The following is a 17,431-nucleotide window of genomic DNA, read 5'->3' as shown; positions in this document are numbered from 1 at the left end:
TCACCTCCCCAGTCGGCTGTCGCTCTTTCTCTCTTCCCCACTGGGCCATTCGTTCCTGTGCCTTTCGCCCCCACGGTTACCTGAGTCTCCAGCTGCCACAGCCGAACAGACTAGCATGGTTCGACTCTCCTGGCTCGCGCTTGGCCTGGTGGCCGGGGCTGTCTCGGCCACGGCCGAGAACAAGACCGAGATCGATTTGATTTTTCCGCGCGAGGGCACCTTTGCCCCCAAGGATGCAATGCCGGTGGTGTTCGCCATCCAGAACGCCCCCGTCGCCAAGGACCTCCGTGCAACGATCGAGTACGGCATCTTTCCGAAAGGTCGCCGAAATGAGACGGTGCGGAGCTATGCGGACTACCTCAGTAACATCCCGGAAAACACGACTACCTATTTCAGCTCCTCCAATCTGGACCACATGCTGAACAAGACCGGGAGCTGGGAGTTCTTCTGGCAACTGTACTGGATGAACTGTTCGTGGACGCAGGACCCGGCGTACAACAACACCGACTACCCGTGGGTCGCCGGCGCCCTGGGCGGCCTCAACCTGGACGTCCACGAGGACGGCTTCCATAACACAGCCTACCGCATCACCGCGGGCTCTCTGTCCTTTGAGACGGCCGAAGGCGGCACCGACGTGAACCTTACCACTCTTACCAGTAGCGACAAGTGCAGCGGCGCCTCAGGCTTCGTCTTCCCGTCCCTCGTGAAGGATCTCGATTACCCCTTCGAGTTCCCGCAGACGACCCCAGACGAGAAGACGTGTCCCCAGCTCGCGAGCTCGTCGATGGCTTCGGCTACAGACAATGTCAGCCCCTGCAAGGTTAGCATCAGCCCCGAAGCGGAGGCCAGCATTCTGGCCGTCGCTGAGTGCCACAATTCGGTCTGGCCCACTTCGGGATGCCCGGACAAGAAAGAGAAACCCAAGGATGACGCCGCGGCCGGCCAGGACCACCGTCAGGCAGCTTGGCTTGCCGCGCTGGCTGTTGCCTTGGGCTTCGGCATTGTTGGATACTGATTGGACTTGGATCCTTTGGTTGGACAGTCCGACAGACTCGTCAGTCATCTTGTTCAAACTAGCGCCCCTGCAATCATGTGCATATGCAATAGTGTACCTAGAATTAGTTAGGGCATAGTCCAGAATGGGTCCAGTCCACTCCACGAGGCTCGTATATTTCTCGGAGATCACTTCCCACACCTATATCCGATGTCTCCTCGTGCCTGCACAATGCATTTTCCCGGATGTAACCTCATGATCTCCATAATCTGCACCATCACGAGAAGCGGAGCCAGCAGGCCCTTACACCCGCTATCTCAAATAGTGTCTTGGCAAAGGGCTTGTTCGTCTCAGTTGCCGACCTCGGAGGCCTGGATCTTCTTGCCAAGGCTCAATTTTAAATTTGTGGGTTCGTCAATGGCGGCGCCGTGGCGTGTGCCACTGCCCTTGTGTCCTGGTTCCTGAAGACTGAAGAGTTTGTCTCAGATGCTGCGTGCTAAGCCTTGCTGAGGAATCCTACGAGGCTTGGTCAAAGCTTACTGTGCGGACCATAAATGCACAGCATGGAATATCATGTATTTGCCAGGGACTTCTTCAACTACTTGTAATTTCAAGGTAGACGAGCAAAGGGTCCCCAACGCTGCATCGGACAACACCGTGAAATACCCGAGGGAGTGCCCACATTCGAGATCTCAATGTCGACCTACAGGCTGCAAGTGTGCTTCAACCGAGCTACAGTCAGGCACGCCGTAGAACAGCCCCAAAGCAGAAAGATGGCCGAAGGTGGAGAGGGCCAGCCTCATCCGGCGCCTCCGGTTGGCGGTCCCAGCCGACAATCGTTGGATCAGGTCAAGCGTTTCGGCCCGCGGTCGGTCAGGGACTGAAGGGACTGGGACTCAGGGGCATCAGTGCGCTTACCCCTTGAGGCAGGAGTCTCGAGCATCGGAGTTCATCGTGAATCGTGATTCGTATCCTCGTCTGCACTAAGTCGCTGTCGGCTTCGGACCCATCCTGGTCGGCTAGCACTGCAAGGTCCTCAGTCCATACCTCACAGCCTCACTATACGAGCGTCGAGCGCTGGTGCCTGCGGAGGCATAGGCTATTCTGGACCCCTAGTGGGCCGAGCTGAACTGCGGAATTTGCGGCTCGTGGTTTGTTCCCTACTTCGCTTATGCTTCGTGCGTGCCTTAGTCCCTGAGCCAAGTGGGTGAGGCTATTCAGCTCCCTTGGCATCACGAGTGCAATCTTACTGTATACCACCGAGCGTGGGTAGGCTGCGGCTAAATGAGCCTTGAGTTGGTATATAACCCAGCGAGATGCTCCTGTTGTGCTGCTCGTCAATGGTATTCTCTCCCTAAGCATTGCCGGTTCCTCGGCGTCCAATCTTTTACCTACCCAGTCATTCATTCCGCGTCTTCACGCTATTCACTCTTTTTTCTTTCCTTTTTTTACCCTTAGGGTACCCCGCCCATGGCTCCTTCCTGGCGCAATGCGGCGGTCGGCGCCCTTGCCCTCTCTTTCCCTGGCAGTGGCCTCTTTGCCGCTGCCCAGGCGGCCTCAAGGCAGCCCGCCGGCCCCGGCTACCGCGGCATGGACGCCGTTTGTCCCTCTGCCTGCTTCTCAACCGGTCCTGACCCTTTAGGCTGGTCTGCCTATCCTAGTGCAAGCCGGTTGTCCTCTTGTAAACAGGTCGTTCTCTCGAGCTTCTCGCTTCACGATGACGTCGATGACAAGGACAGCAACCACCGCATCTACGCCTGCACGGCCTATGGCCATGACTGGGATGATGAGGCCAAGGCTGATGCGGCTGCCGCTCGCTCTGCCAAGGAGGTCAACGTCACTTACGAGATCGGATGGGACTCCAGTGAAGCCGGCACCGAGGCCGCGTACAGTTTGTTAATGGAGCAGATGCGCGAGTATGCGGTCAACGGCCACACCCCCACCAACAGGACGACTATGTTGTATGCCCAGTTTGGCCAGACCACGGCCGGTCTCTACATTGGTCAAGGTCTGCGAGCGCCGGATGTTGCCAACGCCGCCCTGAAGGCTCTGGACTCCAACTCGGCTGAGTTCGATGGACGACGTGACGCTCTTGCGATCCAGCTCTGCGGGCCCGGTTACGACTCCGACCACATTCTGGGCTTTATGGCCGTCAACCGTGGCACATTGGGCGATATCCAGCAGGCCTTCAAATCCTGGTCTGGTGCCGAGTGTCTTGACTTTGCCAACTCTACGAGCATCACCACCACCGCGCCCTTTACCCTGCCCCAACTCTCATCGATTAAAGGAAACCACACTATCTCTCATGTCAACGGCACTGTTGCGAGGCGACACCACTCTGGGCATTCCTTGAGTCACTCGGCTCTTCACGTTCGGGCATCCGAGTGCAGCACCCAGATGGTCGGCGAGGGAGATAGCTGCGCCGCCCTCGCCGAACGGTGTGGAATCTCCGGTGCCGACTTCACCAAGTACAACTCGGACGAGGGACTCTGCTCCAGTCTCACCCCTGGCCAGCATGTCTGTTGCTCGTCCGGCGATCTCCCTGACTTCCGCCCCAAGCCCAACGACGACGGTTCCTGTGCTACTACTGTTGTGAATGACGGCCAGAGCTGCGCTACTGTAGCGGCCGCCAATAGCCTGACCAACGACGATATTGAAGAATTCAACCAGGACACTTGGGGCTGGAACGGATGCAAGAACATCTTTGCTGGCAGTGTCATTTGCGTCAGCAAGGGCACGCCACCGATGCCTGCGGCCGTGGAAAACGCCATCTGCGGACCGCAGGTTCCCGGCACAGAGGCCCCCGACGATATGAGCACGCTCGCTGACTTGAACCCTTGCCCGCTCAATGCCTGCTGTAACACCTGGGGCCAGTGCGGTATCACGCCAGAGTTCTGCACGGACACCAACACCGGCGCCCCAGGCACGGCCAAGGCCGGCACCAACGGCTGCATCTCCAACTGCGGAACCGACGTGGTCAGTGGCTCAGCGCCGTCTGAGTTCCGCAGCGTGGCCTACTACGAGGGTTACCTGTTCAACCGCGAGTGCCTGTACCAGGACTCCCTCCAGATCGACACGTCCAAGTACACCCACCTGCACTTCGGCTTTGGATCCCTTACAGCGGACTACGAGGTCTCCGTCGGAGATGAGTTCAGCACCTATGAGTTCAACAACTTCAAGTTCCTCAGCGGCCCCAAGAAGATCCTGTCCTTTGGCGGCTGGGACTTCTCGACCAATCCCAGCACTTACAACATCTTCCGTGAGGGCACCCAGGCAGCGAACCGCCTCAAGCTGGCAACCAACATTGCAAATTTTATCAAGGATCACGACCTCGACGGTGTTGATATTGACTGGGAATACCCTGGTGTACGTCAAGCCGTCTACTACATATTGCTTTTACTAACACACGCAGGCTCCCGATATCCCTGGTATCCCCGCCGGTTCTGAGGACGAGGGTGACAACTATCTCAAGTTCCTGGTTATTCTTAAGAACTTGCTTAAAGGAAAGTCGGTCTCGATCGCTGCTCCCGCGTCATACTGGTACCTGAAGGGCTTCCCGATCAAATCCATCGGCAAGATCGTCGACTACATCGTCTTTATGACCTACGACCTTCACGGACAGTGGGATGCCGCCAACCCCAACTCTCAGGACGGCTGCCCGACAGGAAACTGTCTCCGCAGTCAGGTCAATCTCACGGAGACGATGACTTCTCTGGCCATGGTTGGTTTCCGTGCCCTAGTCACAAACATCTGCTAATAGCTATCTAGATCACCAAAGCTGGCGTTCCCTCTGACCGCGTTGTTGTGGGAGTGGCCAGCTACGGCCGGTCCTTCGCCATGGCTGAGGCTGGCTGCCACGGCCCTGAGTGTCTGTATACCGGATCCCGCGCCAGCTCAGACGCCACCAAGGGACGATGCACCGGCACGGCCGGCTACCTGGCCAACGCCGAGATCAATGAGATCATCAGCGGCACCTCTTCCGGACTCAGCACTCGTGACGACGTCTCCAGCCGCGTTACCGCACACTACCTGGACGAAGACAGCGACAGCAACATTCTGGTCTACGACGACACCCAGTGGGTTGCGTACATGAGTCCCGAGGTCCGCGAGTCTCGAGTCAGCAAGTACAAGGGACTGAACATGGGTGGCTCGGTCAACTGGGCGACCGATCTCGAGACCTTCGAAGACGCACCGGTGGGCAACTGGTCAGACTACAAGGCCGCCATCCAGGCCAGAAAGAATCCTCTCGACGCCGACAATCTTCACGACGGAAACTGGTCCACCCTCACCTGCGGTAACGAGTACTACAAGGGAACGCCATACTACTCGCCCTCGGAGCGGTGGGCCTCGCTCGACGTCGACGACGCCTGGGATGACATGATGAAGGCGTGGAAGTACTACCGCGACAATGTCAACGCCACATCGTTCACTGGGTACATTGCCTACATGATAAACTATGAGGGCTACGGTGACTGCGGCGATATCGTGGCCGGTTGCGGTGGAACGATCGAGTGTCAGACCGGTCGATCTCCTGCAGAGGTCCTCATCTGGGAGTCGTTGAACAAAGTCAGCACCTCGTACGCGAGGTACCATGACGGTCTTCTCTCGGCCGCGGCCCTCATCGTCGATCCCTCGCTCAAAGACTTCACGAAGAAGTTTGCACCTGTGCCCCCCAAAGATGCCCTGAACTGGCAGGACCTTCTGCTTGACCTGATCTCGGACGCGACTCCGATGGTTGGCGGAAAGTTCTTCAAATATGGTATGCTCCGTGTTCAACTGGAGATCGTGACATTCCTAACGGATATACAGTTCTGACCAAACTTCCTGGCATCGCTTCGCTGAGTGATGAAGGAAAGGAGAAAGCTCAAGAAATCACCGAGTCTGTTCTGGGCAAGGCAGCCGAGATTGGCACGAGTCTTGTTGACACCGAGGATCCGTAAGAGCTCTCTTTGTCTACTTTTTTTTTTGTTGATAGAAGTGATGGCTGACCAGCTTGAACTCAGTGACGAGTGGTCAGACGATGATCAAGACGGTTTCATGACATACCTAGGGCAGAGTGCCGGTATCTGGGACAGGGCCAATACCATCGGCTTAGCAACCCTATTCGACGGCTCAGACGACTCCATCGACACTCTCAAGTCCCTTGTGGCTGACGGCCACTTCATCAACGGCGCCAGCGACCTCGGCGACGGAGACGCCTACGACGCAAAGACAGGAAACGAGACCGTCACCGACGCCTTTACAAAAGCCTACTATGGATTCGCGATCCCGGCCATATGGCAGAGTTCGGGGCACCACCCCTTCATCATCGAAACGGGTCGCACCTGCACAACCGATGATAACCCGGACGACGATGGCCTGGCGGCAGCCTGCCACGAGGGCAAGCTTTACAAGCTGGCCGATCCCGACGGAGACTCGAGATCGTGCCGCGAAAACGCGCAGACTGGCGTCAAGTGTGGCCAGGACGGTGACACCTACAACGACTTTGCCACCCTCAACGGTGTAGACCAGCTCAAGGATGGTGCTTGGGGTGGTGTGACTCCACAGGATATCATCCACGGGTATGTCCTCTTTTCAGCTCATCCATTCATACCTCGCTAACCCATCTCCAACAGAGCCGTCCGGACCTACATCAACAACGGCAACGAAAACGGCGGCGAGAGCAAAGTTGACACAAGCAAGAACTTCGACAGCCTCGCGGACCTCGACATCACCGTGCCCAACTTCATCAACCTCCCCGTCTGCACCGAGACGATCGCGCGCCGCTCCTGGACCAACTCCGACGACACCGAGTCCGCCCGCAACGTCGACTTCTTCCCCTGCAACGTCGCCAACGGCAAGGACTACTGCGGCGAATCCACCTTCGAGGACCAGGGCAGCGAGGCCTCGCCCTTGATCGACGACTGCAAGCAGATCATCAAGAACATCCAGGGCACGGACGGCGAGTGGAACACCTCGCCGCTCGAGAAGCAGCGCTCGCTTGTGCATTATGGGTCCTGCCGCTTCGGCGTCACGGGCAAGGGCATCCATGGCAATGTCTCGTTTATGACGGGCGCCCAGGATATCATTGATATTATTAACGATGCCATTGAGAAGTTTGGGCGGGATGATGGGCGCGTTGGTGCGAAGGGCACTATGCAGTGTGATGGGAACATTAAGAAGCAGAAGGTTGATTGGGGGCTTTACTAGGCTTGTTCATGGTGATGCTGTGAAGTTGATGTTGAAGTACATGATGACAGAATTGTGAATATTCAAAGGTTTAATGTAAACTTCCAATGTGTCAGATCGAGGAGCCGTAACATGGACTAGAAACTTGGAACTTTACTATGACGATGGTAGGCGACCAAGCGATCCATTGGTTCTATGGCAGACTGTGGTCCTCCTCGTTGTGTCGTTTTCGCCCTCTAAAAGTTAGGCAAAGCCTCAAGCGGAAGAAAAGGGAAACCCCGTACAGTACGAGAAAAACGAAACGCACCATGCTCTGGGAGCTCTTCAATACCGGTATTCCAGGTGCCAGTGCGTACATGAGATGTGAGCAGAATGAATTTAGGAGCGTAGTACGGGTAGGGTACATAGGTATACTGTCGTAACCTCCAGGCTTGAGCGAGGACCACGTCAAGGAAGGGCAAGGAAATTGGAATCGTGCACAGGCCAGACGATGAGATCGATTGTAAGACGCTGAAATGGACGGGCAGGCTATGTTCCTGCTGAGAAAAGCAAAGTTTTGCTCTCTTAGGGTCGAACGGAGAGTACCATACTGAGTTCCAATAGCATAGAGAAAAAAAAAAGGTGCAGGCAGAGGGGCCGCTGCAGGCAGCGTCGGGAACCCGGCGCTGAGTCTCTAAGCCATGGATCGCTGGATCCATAGATATTTTCGCCGCCTGTCCTGTTATTAAACAAGTGGTCTATAGTATGGGACTCACTTGATATATCTACCCATTGTGCTGTGTCCTAGCTTCCAATGGTATGTTGAAGTTCAAACACCTAAAAGAGAACTAACCAAGCTAGTAAGAATCATTCTTGTCAACTACCACAAGAGATACACGAAAGCGCCGTGGTTATAGTCCCTCTAAACACTCATAAACTCCCACGTAGTCCCCCTTTTACTAGCCTGACTAACAACCAACTCCCTCCCCCGCGCCTGCATAGCCCTAAACTCACCCTAATTCTTTACAAGAAATACATGCCCACGGTTAACATTCTACCTACCTTACATAAAACCTCTTTTGATCGCGATACTTTTTACTCTGGGCTCTGAATTCCCAGGAATTCCCATTCCCGTTATCGTGCCCGATGAACTCCGCGAAGACTGCGTTCTTGAAGCCCAGCCACATCCCGCTGTCCTGGACGCAGATCCAGTGGCTGCCGCGGCACTCGGGATGTTCTTCTTCGAGGAAAGAATCGGACTCGGGGTGGAGGCTAGACTCGCCGGTTTTCAGCGCGATGATGAGGTTCCGCGTGGGGTCGCGGATTTGGAAGGTCCCGCCGGGATTGATAGGGGGCTGCGGGCGAGGGCGAGGATGGGGTGTACTTTGGGGGTTGGGACCGAAGTTGACCTTGCGGGGAGTTGAAGCCGTCGCTGGAGGTGTCTGAGACTGAGGCTGAGACTGCGCTTCTAGCGACTTGTCCCGATGGGATCCGGCTATTGTGTGCCGTCGCAGATTGGGAGGCAGCTTGCGCGGCGAACTCGAGTATCCATTGATATGATAAACCTCAGGGATTCAAGATTGGTGATGGCTTTGTCGTCTCCTTCGGCTGGCACCTGCATATTTCCATCGAAGAGATTGTGGATGGTGAAACTTCTGAGCGGCTTCCTAGTTATACTTACCTTTCAAGGAGAATGGATATTCGTCAGATGCTCATCTACCGGAATCATTGACGTCTTCATGATTTTACTTTGGGTTTACAGTAAGCTCGCGAGGGTGAGGGTTTATGTCCCCAACCACTCGGATGGCTTTGGTGTTTCCAATGTTGTTATCCTTCCAATCAGTCCACTGTCTTTCTTGACCACGTAATAACTGTAGGATATTCCGGTAGCGAACCTGTAGGTTTCGCGAAATAGTACCATATTCCATGGCTCACTGCTTCGCTTGGGCATATCGACTGCAGCAACTACAGCAGTGGAAAGCGCGCCCCTAACAATCTATCAATATCCACCCGCCACTGAAAGGAGGGTTTCGCTTTCAAAAAATCCAGTCAGTGCCAGACGACTTAGACAGTCGTCCGCTTAGCACTCGCTCCACCGAAGAGCCATTTCGACAGAGCCATTTCGACAGAGCCACCAACAACTCATCATCCCGATAATACATGTTAAACAGCGGCGTTGTACGGACCACCAGATTATCGCCATCATGATACGCCTCGATAACTCTAAAATGATTTTCCCCAATGGCCGAGAAGCAGAAGACCTGGAATACGTCAGCCAATGCATACTCTAAAACAAAACCCACGTAGACATACCGGAGCAAGGAGATTCATTCTCAAAGAAACCAGCTTCAAGCGCCGATGCATAATGCGAACAATTGCGCTGACTTCGCCCCAGAATAGCGGCTGTTCTTTCCCCTCCTCGTACCCGTCGAGGGTCATCTCGCTGTACATCACAAACACGATATGCGGGGCCGTTTTCTCTGGCATGTGCCAGACAGTATGCACACCCCATCGAGCAGGCCGGGTTAGGTCCAATAGGCTCCCAAAGCCGAGATCACCGAAGCTTCAATTGGAACAAGATTAGCAGAATCTTATGGTGGCCGGGGCAACTGACTCTATGTAACAGATGTTAGCCGGGGTTGAATGATTGTCTGCAATCCGGACATCCTGCATGTATCCGACGAAGAACATCGCCATGTCCTGCGACGTGTAGTAGTGTTGTCCGCGTCTGCTGGGTTCTGGGTCCAGTGAGGTGTATCCGTCGAACTCGGAAGGAAGGGGTTTGTGGATGGCGTGTTTGTAGGCAGTGAAGAATTCGGGTCCATTGGCGCTGTCGCCGTCGAGAGACAATGTTGTGCGTCGAATGCCGAATTCTTCTAGGTTGGCTTCTGAAAGACGAGGGTTGGATGGGTTGAGGGCTTCCTTGATAGCGGTGAGCTTTTGGCGGCGGAGTTTCCGCGAGGCGCTGAGAGTGAGATCCATGATGGCTTGCAGGTGCTTGATGGCGTTGGATGTACCGTAAGTATGCTGGGGAGAGAATTGCGAGGGGTTGAGGAAGAGAACCAGAACTGGGCAGGTGTGTTGTACTGAGAGCAGGCGGGGTGAAGGGGTCAAGGAGGAGGCTGGTCACGTGGCCACTGGGCGTTGCTACCTACCATGCATGGGGATCTGCCTAACCCACTTGTTTATTTCATCAACGTCTCCGGCCCCTTCGAGCAGAAAGAAGAGACAACCAAGAGGACAAGCCTGCAGGTGGTTGGCCGCCTGTAAAGACCATAGTCAAGGAGGATCCAAGCCCAATCTCTCGCCTGCAGCCACTATTTCCAACGTTTCTATCGCTCTGGAACCCGGCCGCCATCGATCACCCCTTGAAGCGAACATTGATTTCTATTTGTTGTTCCCTGCAACTAAAACATGTCTGAACCCCAGGACCATCCGTCTGCGAATGAAGTAGAACGAGAAACAACCACCCTGCTTGACCTTCCCCCGGAACTCATCCTCCTGATTGCCCACCATCTCAACGTACCCGATCTAAACTCGCTCATTTGTTCTTCCGCCTACCTTCATGAAGTGTTATCGCCTCTTCTCTACAAGCGCGGCGCAACCTATGCCCGGAGATGGGGTATAAAACCACTAATATGGGCAGTGATCAAAGGACACAATTCCGCGGTCGAGCGTTTGTTGGAGAACGGCGCAGATCCGTATGTGGAAACCGATGGCTCCACTGCATACCACGCAGCTGCCAAAGGCCAAAATATCCGAGCACTCGCATCCCTCCTTGGAAAGGCACCTGCCCCCTCGACCGAGGATGGCGAGTCCGGAATGACACCCCTCCAGCTAGCAGTTCAATCCAATAACGCGGTAATGACACGCATGATGCTAGACGCCGCGCGTGGGAAGTGGCCAGATCAAGACGGCGAGTGGATATATTCCCTATCTCTCGCAGTGGGTAAAGGGTACATTGACATCGCCCGATGTCTGCTTGAAGCAGCGGGGAACATGTGCTTAGCGCACTCCCAAGCACCTGCAGTAGACTCGCACTGCCTCCTCAACGCCGCAACCAAGGGCGATATTGCCATGATCCAACTACTCGCCGAGTTCGGATGGAGGAACTGGGGAGCCATGGTCTATGGCAAAGAAATTATAACGCCACTGCATGCTGCCGCACGAGAGGGACGCATCGAGCTAACAGAACTATTACTGTCGTACGGATCGGACATCAACGCCACTGATCACAACAGTCGCACCCCCTTGTACTGTGCATCGGCGATAAAGGAGCACCACGTCACCGAGTTGCTTCTGAAAGCCGGCGCAGACCCCAACATCGGCGGCAAGGAGGTGACTACCCATCATGAGATGGCCACCCCGCTGCATACGAACGCTTCCCATGGAAGAATAACCATGAGCCTCCTGCTTCTGGCTGGCGGTGCGACTGTCAATGCCGCGGACCAGCTGGGCTGTACTCCCTTGCAGTATGCAGTCCAGTGGAATCGCCTTCCGGTCATGGAGATCCTGATTGAAGCAGGCGCGGATATCTCAGCCCGTACCCAGAAGGGACGCTCTGCGCTGTACATAGCGGCTTATCGGGGGCACGACAAGGCAGTGGACCTCCTCCTCTCCCACGGCGCCCACGCCGAAGCCGGACGCGAGACGGACAGCTTTACAAGCCCCCTCTTCGCGGCGATCGAAAAGGGCCGTGTTGACTTCCTGAAACGCCTAGTCGCTGCCGGATTCAAGCTCAACCCGGGACCGGGGTCAAACATGATACCCCTCTTCCACGCCGTCAAGTACAACCAGCTTTCCGTCATCCGCGAGCTAGTCCGCTGCGGGGCGGATGTCCGCACATTAAAGGAAGACGGCTCGTCCATCCTCCACGAAGCCGCAAAGCACGCCGCAAAGGATGAAATCATCCAATACCTCATAGATCAAGGTGCCGATGTCCACGCTGTCGGGCCCCAGAACCAAACAGCCCTCCACTATGCAATGAGGTTTGTATCCTCGTTCTCCACCGGCCTAGTCCTGTTAAACGCGGGTATCTCCGCCAGTGCCCGCGACACCAACGGCGCAACAGCACTCCACCACTCCGTCCGGACAAGCGGGAAGGGGATGAAAGAGTTGTTAATAGCAGGCGCGGACGTCAACGCACAGGATGGCAATGGGATGACGCCTTTACTCCTTGCAGCGTCCTCCTACCGCTTCTTCCCGCACGTGTTATATGCCCTACTTGATGCGGGCGCGGACGTCACAGTGCAAGATAAGTCCGGACAGACGGCGCTGCACTACGTCGCGAGATCTTACAACGACCCTCTCTTTGGAACACTGCTCAAAAGGCATAGCCATGAGACCTCGGAGTTTATGACCCCTGACAAACAGGGCCTGACTGTGGCCGATAAAGCGATCAAGTTCGGCCACGTCCCTATCATGAGCATGCTTGCGGATACTCAGAGACATGGAGCTGGGGATTATGCGTTGAGGCCTGAACAGCGGGCGTTGATTGAGGAGATGGTGCAGAGGCAGGTGCTTCTGGGATGAGATGAATCTTCCGTGCTTGAATTGCGTGTTCTTAGTGTTAGGTATTTGGACGACTCAGCTTTGTACCTACCATACATAGATACCAGGCCGCAATCTATAGCCATTGGTGATAATTCAGTATGCTACATATGTCGAGTTGCCAGGTACTACCAGTGCAGAATTATATCATGGCAATAGATGGGAAGATTCAGATGGACCAGAAGCATACCACACCCGCACCGATCCATTGGGAGTACCAGTCTAAAAAGCTCTTTCCTATGTAAGGAGCAAACATAAGACTAAAGTAAAAGCAGCAGCAATAAATCCTCTTAGGAAAACAACCCGCTCACTTGTCCAACCAACAGGGAAACACTCAAACACTGCCCCGTGCTCCCCCTTTTCACACAGAACCAACATCCCCCTCTCCTTCCCACCAGCCTTTATCGCCCGGAACCCCGTCCACGGACTTTGCTTAGGAATGCACCCGGTCCTTATGGTGCTTTGCATCATCGATAAATGTCTTGCAGTGCTTATCGCGCCTAATATATATACAATACATCCCTAAGACCTTTTTCTGGAAGCCAAGCCAGAGATTACTATTTTCCGCTCGTGCCACTGCTACTATTGGAGTGGTTGGTCCCTGCTGTGCCGAACCCGTCATTTGATACTTGCGTGGGCGTATCCGGGCACAGAGCAGGGAGACAAGCAGGCCGGATTTGGTTTCGCGGATGATGAAGAATGGGCCTGGGTGTGGACTGACGAGAGTCTGGAGCTTGGGATTGATAATCCATGGGTGCCTTCGTCTGGCTCTGCCTCTGCCTCTGTGGATGCGCTTGTTGTTGGTGTGTGGCAGGCTTGGCCGCTGCCCCGGTGGTGACGGACATTCCAGTATCAAAATTGACTTCAGTGGCTGTGGCTGGAGCCTCCATTGTGTTTGGGAGAGTGGTTCGGTTGCGTGGAGGGGTGGGGAAGATGCGATTGTGGCCCCTCTTGCCACTCAGTTAAGTTGGTGCTCTTTATTTCTCGATGGCAAGAAGGATGTGGGCATTATGGATGTCGAGTGCGGTAGTGCCGTGATCCTCAGGTTGCTGGTCAAGAGGCTGAGGCGGGGTACCTATGTATGTCTGCCTGGCTTTCAGGCGACAGGCACTGCGGACCATGGTCTGGCTTTAGTTCTATCACATACCCTTAATGAAACGGGGTGTGTAGGCACGCAATAACCCCAGCAATGCTGTCCGTGGAGTTTGGGATGATTGCAGTGTTACTTGGGAATATTGTTTACATTGCAAGGAACATAACCAACAATTCTAAGAATAGCAACCCGAGCATTTGGTACTCACTCCGACCGCAGACTGCCTGGTCGAATTATTGGACTTGCCATACCAAACTTGTGTTTGATTCCCTGGCTCTCAGGCTTTGTACTTTGGCAGACCGATCCTGGGACTCCGCTGAATATTGAATTTTGGAATATGTAGTTGAAATTAGAATTTGTTCTCTAACAATCCTCGATGGTCTAACGGTCATGATTTCCGCTTGTCACTTCTTGCAAGAACAAGCGCGGGAGACCTGGGTTCGACTCCCAGTCGGGGAGTTTACTTTTTTTTCTCTTTTCTTGGTGAGAGTGCTTGTGGGACCGGGCTTGCGAACACGAGTAAACCATATTCTTTTTTAGCAACATTGGAGTATATAAAGTCACTTGCAATCATTGGACTTTTAATCAAAGTCTAGTTGCGCGGTTAGGTGGGATTGGGCGGTACATTGCTAAAGCGTATCAGGAAGCCCACATCTGGCGCTCTTCGCGAACGCCCGACGAGATCCTGACTCTTCCCTCTATAAACCTACCTTCCGAGCATCCGACTTTGTGTACGACAATAGTAGCGGCGACTAAGGGTATCTCTATGGTTTGGGCCTTAAAAGCTCGTAACCGATCTTGATGCGTGGTGTGAATGACTGAGGGCGTAAATATATATTTCTGCCACAAACGAGCGCAAGTTCCAAGACAAGACAGTATTTTTTCTTCAGAGACATATTCATTGGATTCTTGGATGGCTGCGAGGAAATGGAGCATCCCCTCAAGACCAGCATCAGAGTATGCCCCGAATCGTCGTCTCATAGTCCTCCGGCTCCCTCCCCAAAATCTCCTTCAGAGTTGGCGTAACAACCGCCGTCTCACCCCGCCGAATCGCCTCCCACGCCGTACACCATTCCCTCGCAAGATCCACGCCGTGATACGTGTGCTTCCCCGCATGGTCAAGCCCCGCATACTCATCAACACCAATCTCGCGAATCCGCACATCCCTCCCAACAGCTCGTCCAAGAACCTCCGCCGTCTCCTTCAACGAGTACACCTTAGACCCGGTAAGGAGTACAATTTTATTAACAAACGGAAACGCCTCCGCAACGGGCCCATTTGCCCCGCCAACCGTCGCATAGTTCGCGACAAGCCGCGCACTCGCTTCACCAAGCTCATCCCTCTTAACCCACGCTACCCCAGGCCCGTGCCCATCATGCGGGATCGTGATCTCACCACTGGGGTCCCGTAAATCAAACCAGTTTGTGTAGATCGGGAACGACTCAGAGTACAGACCCTCCCTGATACTCGTGTACGTGGTCGGGTTGGGACCGGCACTAAGTTCCGCGAGGAGCTTCTCAGTCTCCAAATGCGCGCCCATGACATGCGCGACACTGGACTGCGCGTAGTCCCCGGCAAACGCAAGAGACGAGTAGAAGATGTGCTTTACGCCGGACTTCCGGGCGGCGTTGATGGCGGTTTTGTGCGCATTCACCCGATGCTCGATCTCGAATGACGCGTACGAAATCAGCATCAGCACGTCGATGTCCTCGAAGACGTGCGCCAGCGTCTCGGGGTAATCGTAGTCGCCGCGAGCGACGGTCGCGCCGGCAGCGAACTCATTCTCGTGCTTTTCTGGGTTGCGTGAGATCAGGGTTAGCTGGGATGCTGGGACGAGGGTCAGCAGGTGCTTGACGATGCTGGAGCCGAGGCCGCCGGACGCTGGGAAGACGCCGATTCGGGACATGGTGACTGATAGAATTAGTGGAAGTGGTGGGGGAAGTGATTGGTGGCGATGGTGTTGGCGGCTGACGTTGGATTTAAGCAGGAGGCTATTTGAACTGAGCCCGAGGGGATTTAAACCATGGCAGTTCAGGATTTCTAAGCCTGATGCTTAGAAATCAGGGTGCGGGTCAGGGTCGGCCAGTCAGATCTGCGCCTGATTTCAAGCTTAGAGGGCCGCCAGTGACGTCACAGTAATCTGTGGATGCTGGGCACAGCAAGTTAGGGCTCGCGAGGCACATGATTCTCACCCATGTTGTCAAGGGCGCTTTCATATGTCCTATGGTAGCGCATGGGATATCGTCGAGCAAGCTGTAGAGCATCAAATCATAATGACACTTAGCCATTTAGGAGTCCTCCGGTCCTGGATGCCGATGAGATACTCCGCCAATAGTGCGTAGATCCAGGTGGCCCGAGAGAGGATCTGCAAGCCTACCCTCTCTGGCCACAAAGTCCTTGAATCCTGGCAGCACCATTTTATCTTTAATAGCGCTGGCTAGACGTATGATTGGCATTGCAGCTGCAGGAACCGGGGGGCTGTGCATGGAAGGAGGAACGAGAGCAAAAGCTGTTAAAACCTGCTAGAGCGGTCAACCTATTACCAAGATCCCACCCACTAGTGAGAACTTTATTTTAAGATAATATTAAATTAATATTTACTAAATTTATATATTAATAATATAAACTTAATAATATTATAATAATTTAGGCTATATTAAATAGCTATAAATTTTTTTTATTAAATAATATATTTTTTTTTATTTAAATTAGTTACATGGCGGGATTATTAAAAATTTTATTAAAGTAATTGTTTTAATTAATTTTAATTAAATTTTTAACCTTAATTAATTAAAAATTTATATTATTTATTAAATTTTAGTGCTAGTTAAATAACAGTACTTTATAAAGCTTAAAACTATTATAAATAAATATATTAAGGCTTTATAAAAAGCTTTTATAATACTTTATAAAAAGCCTTTATAATACTTTATATAAAATTAAGGGGGGTTTATAAAACTTTTAAAGTTATTATTTAATTAAAAGTTTAAAAACCTATATTTAGCTAGTAAATTATTATATTTATAGTAACTAGGATAATTAAGTATTTTAGTAATTAAAATTAAGGGTATTTAACTTACAGGAGTTAAGTTTATATAATTAATTTATAATATTAAAAATAAAAATAAAAAAGGCCTAAATATTTAACTTTATAAAAATATTAAAAGTATAATAAAAATAAAAAATAATAAAAAAATAAATAAAGCTTTTAATAGCTGGGCTTTTTTAATAAATTACTTAAAAAGTTTAGCCTTTTATTTAGCCTTATATTTAATTACTATTTTTATAGCCCTTTTTTACTTAGCCTTATTTTTAGTAATTTTTTTAAGGCGCCTTTTTATTTTTAATAAGCTTATTAAGGCGCTTTTTTAGCCTTTTTATTAATAATCTTTTTTAAATAGCGCTGTTTTTTTACCTTTATGTTATGCTTTTTTTTCCCTTTTTTTAAGTATCTTAGCCTTTTTATATTTTTTTTTTAGCCTGCTTAAGCGCTACGGCGGCCTTTTTTTACTTTACTTTTTTATACTTTATTTAAGCCTTTTTAATATTAGCATGCTTAATAACCTTACTAAGTTATAAAAATTAATATTACTTAATTTTTTTTATTAAGCTTTTTTTTTAATATTAAAGGCTATTTTAAAGTTACT

General features: G+C 52.3%; 5 protein-coding genes across 5 annotated transcripts; 3 read left to right on the top strand and 2 right to left on the bottom strand.

Annotated features, from left to right (window-relative positions):
- Window positions 1-115: 115 nt before the first annotated feature.
- On the top strand, window positions 116-1,015 carry DSM5745_04464 (uncharacterized protein; the record flags this gene model as incomplete). Its single annotated transcript, XM_026746480.1, has 1 exon — window positions 116-1,015. One exon carries the CDS (start codon window positions 116-118, stop codon window positions 1,013-1,015), a length of 900 nt encoding a protein of 299 aa, XP_026605476.1.
- A 1,449-nt stretch (window positions 1,016-2,464) lies between these two features.
- Window positions 2,465-7,183, top strand: DSM5745_04463 (uncharacterized protein; the record flags this gene model as incomplete). Its single annotated transcript, XM_026746479.1, has 6 exons — window positions 2,465-4,360; window positions 4,407-4,715; window positions 4,763-5,753; window positions 5,804-5,930; window positions 5,998-6,555; window positions 6,610-7,183. The coding sequence occupies 6 exons, from the start codon at window positions 2,465-2,467 to the stop codon at window positions 7,181-7,183; spliced, it is 4,455 nt and encodes a 1,484-aa protein (XP_026605475.1).
- A 1,741-nt stretch (window positions 7,184-8,924) lies between these two features.
- Window positions 8,925-10,123, bottom strand: DSM5745_04462 (uncharacterized protein; the record flags this gene model as incomplete). Its single annotated transcript, XM_026746478.1, has 4 exons — window positions 8,925-9,106; window positions 9,324-9,402; window positions 9,455-9,704; window positions 9,756-10,123. 4 exons carry the CDS (start codon window positions 10,121-10,123, stop codon window positions 8,925-8,927), a joined length of 879 nt encoding a protein of 292 aa, XP_026605474.1.
- A 432-nt stretch (window positions 10,124-10,555) lies between these two features.
- DSM5745_04461 (uncharacterized protein) lies at window positions 10,556-12,673 on the top strand (the record flags this gene model as incomplete). The annotated part of the gene is made up of 1 exon (XM_026746477.1): window positions 10,556-12,673. The coding sequence occupies one exon, from the start codon at window positions 10,556-10,558 to the stop codon at window positions 12,671-12,673; it is 2,118 nt and encodes a 705-aa protein (XP_026605473.1).
- Window positions 12,674-14,736: 2,063 nt separating this feature from the next.
- On the bottom strand, window positions 14,737-15,690 carry DSM5745_04460 (uncharacterized protein; the record flags this gene model as incomplete). The annotated part of the gene is made up of 1 exon (XM_026746476.1): window positions 14,737-15,690. One exon carries the CDS (start codon window positions 15,688-15,690, stop codon window positions 14,737-14,739), a length of 954 nt encoding a protein of 317 aa, XP_026605472.1.
- Between the last annotated feature and the right edge of the window lie 1,741 nt (window positions 15,691-17,431).

Source organism: Aspergillus mulundensis (assembly GCF_003369625.1).
Source record: "Aspergillus mulundensis strain DSM 5745 chromosome Unknown scaffold_3, whole genome shotgun sequence".
Classification (NCBI taxonomy): Eukaryota; Fungi; Ascomycota; class Eurotiomycetes; order Eurotiales; family Aspergillaceae; genus Aspergillus; species Aspergillus mulundensis.
The sequence above is the reverse complement of the archived record's forward strand: the minus strand, read 5'-3'. Positions and strand labels throughout refer to the sequence as shown.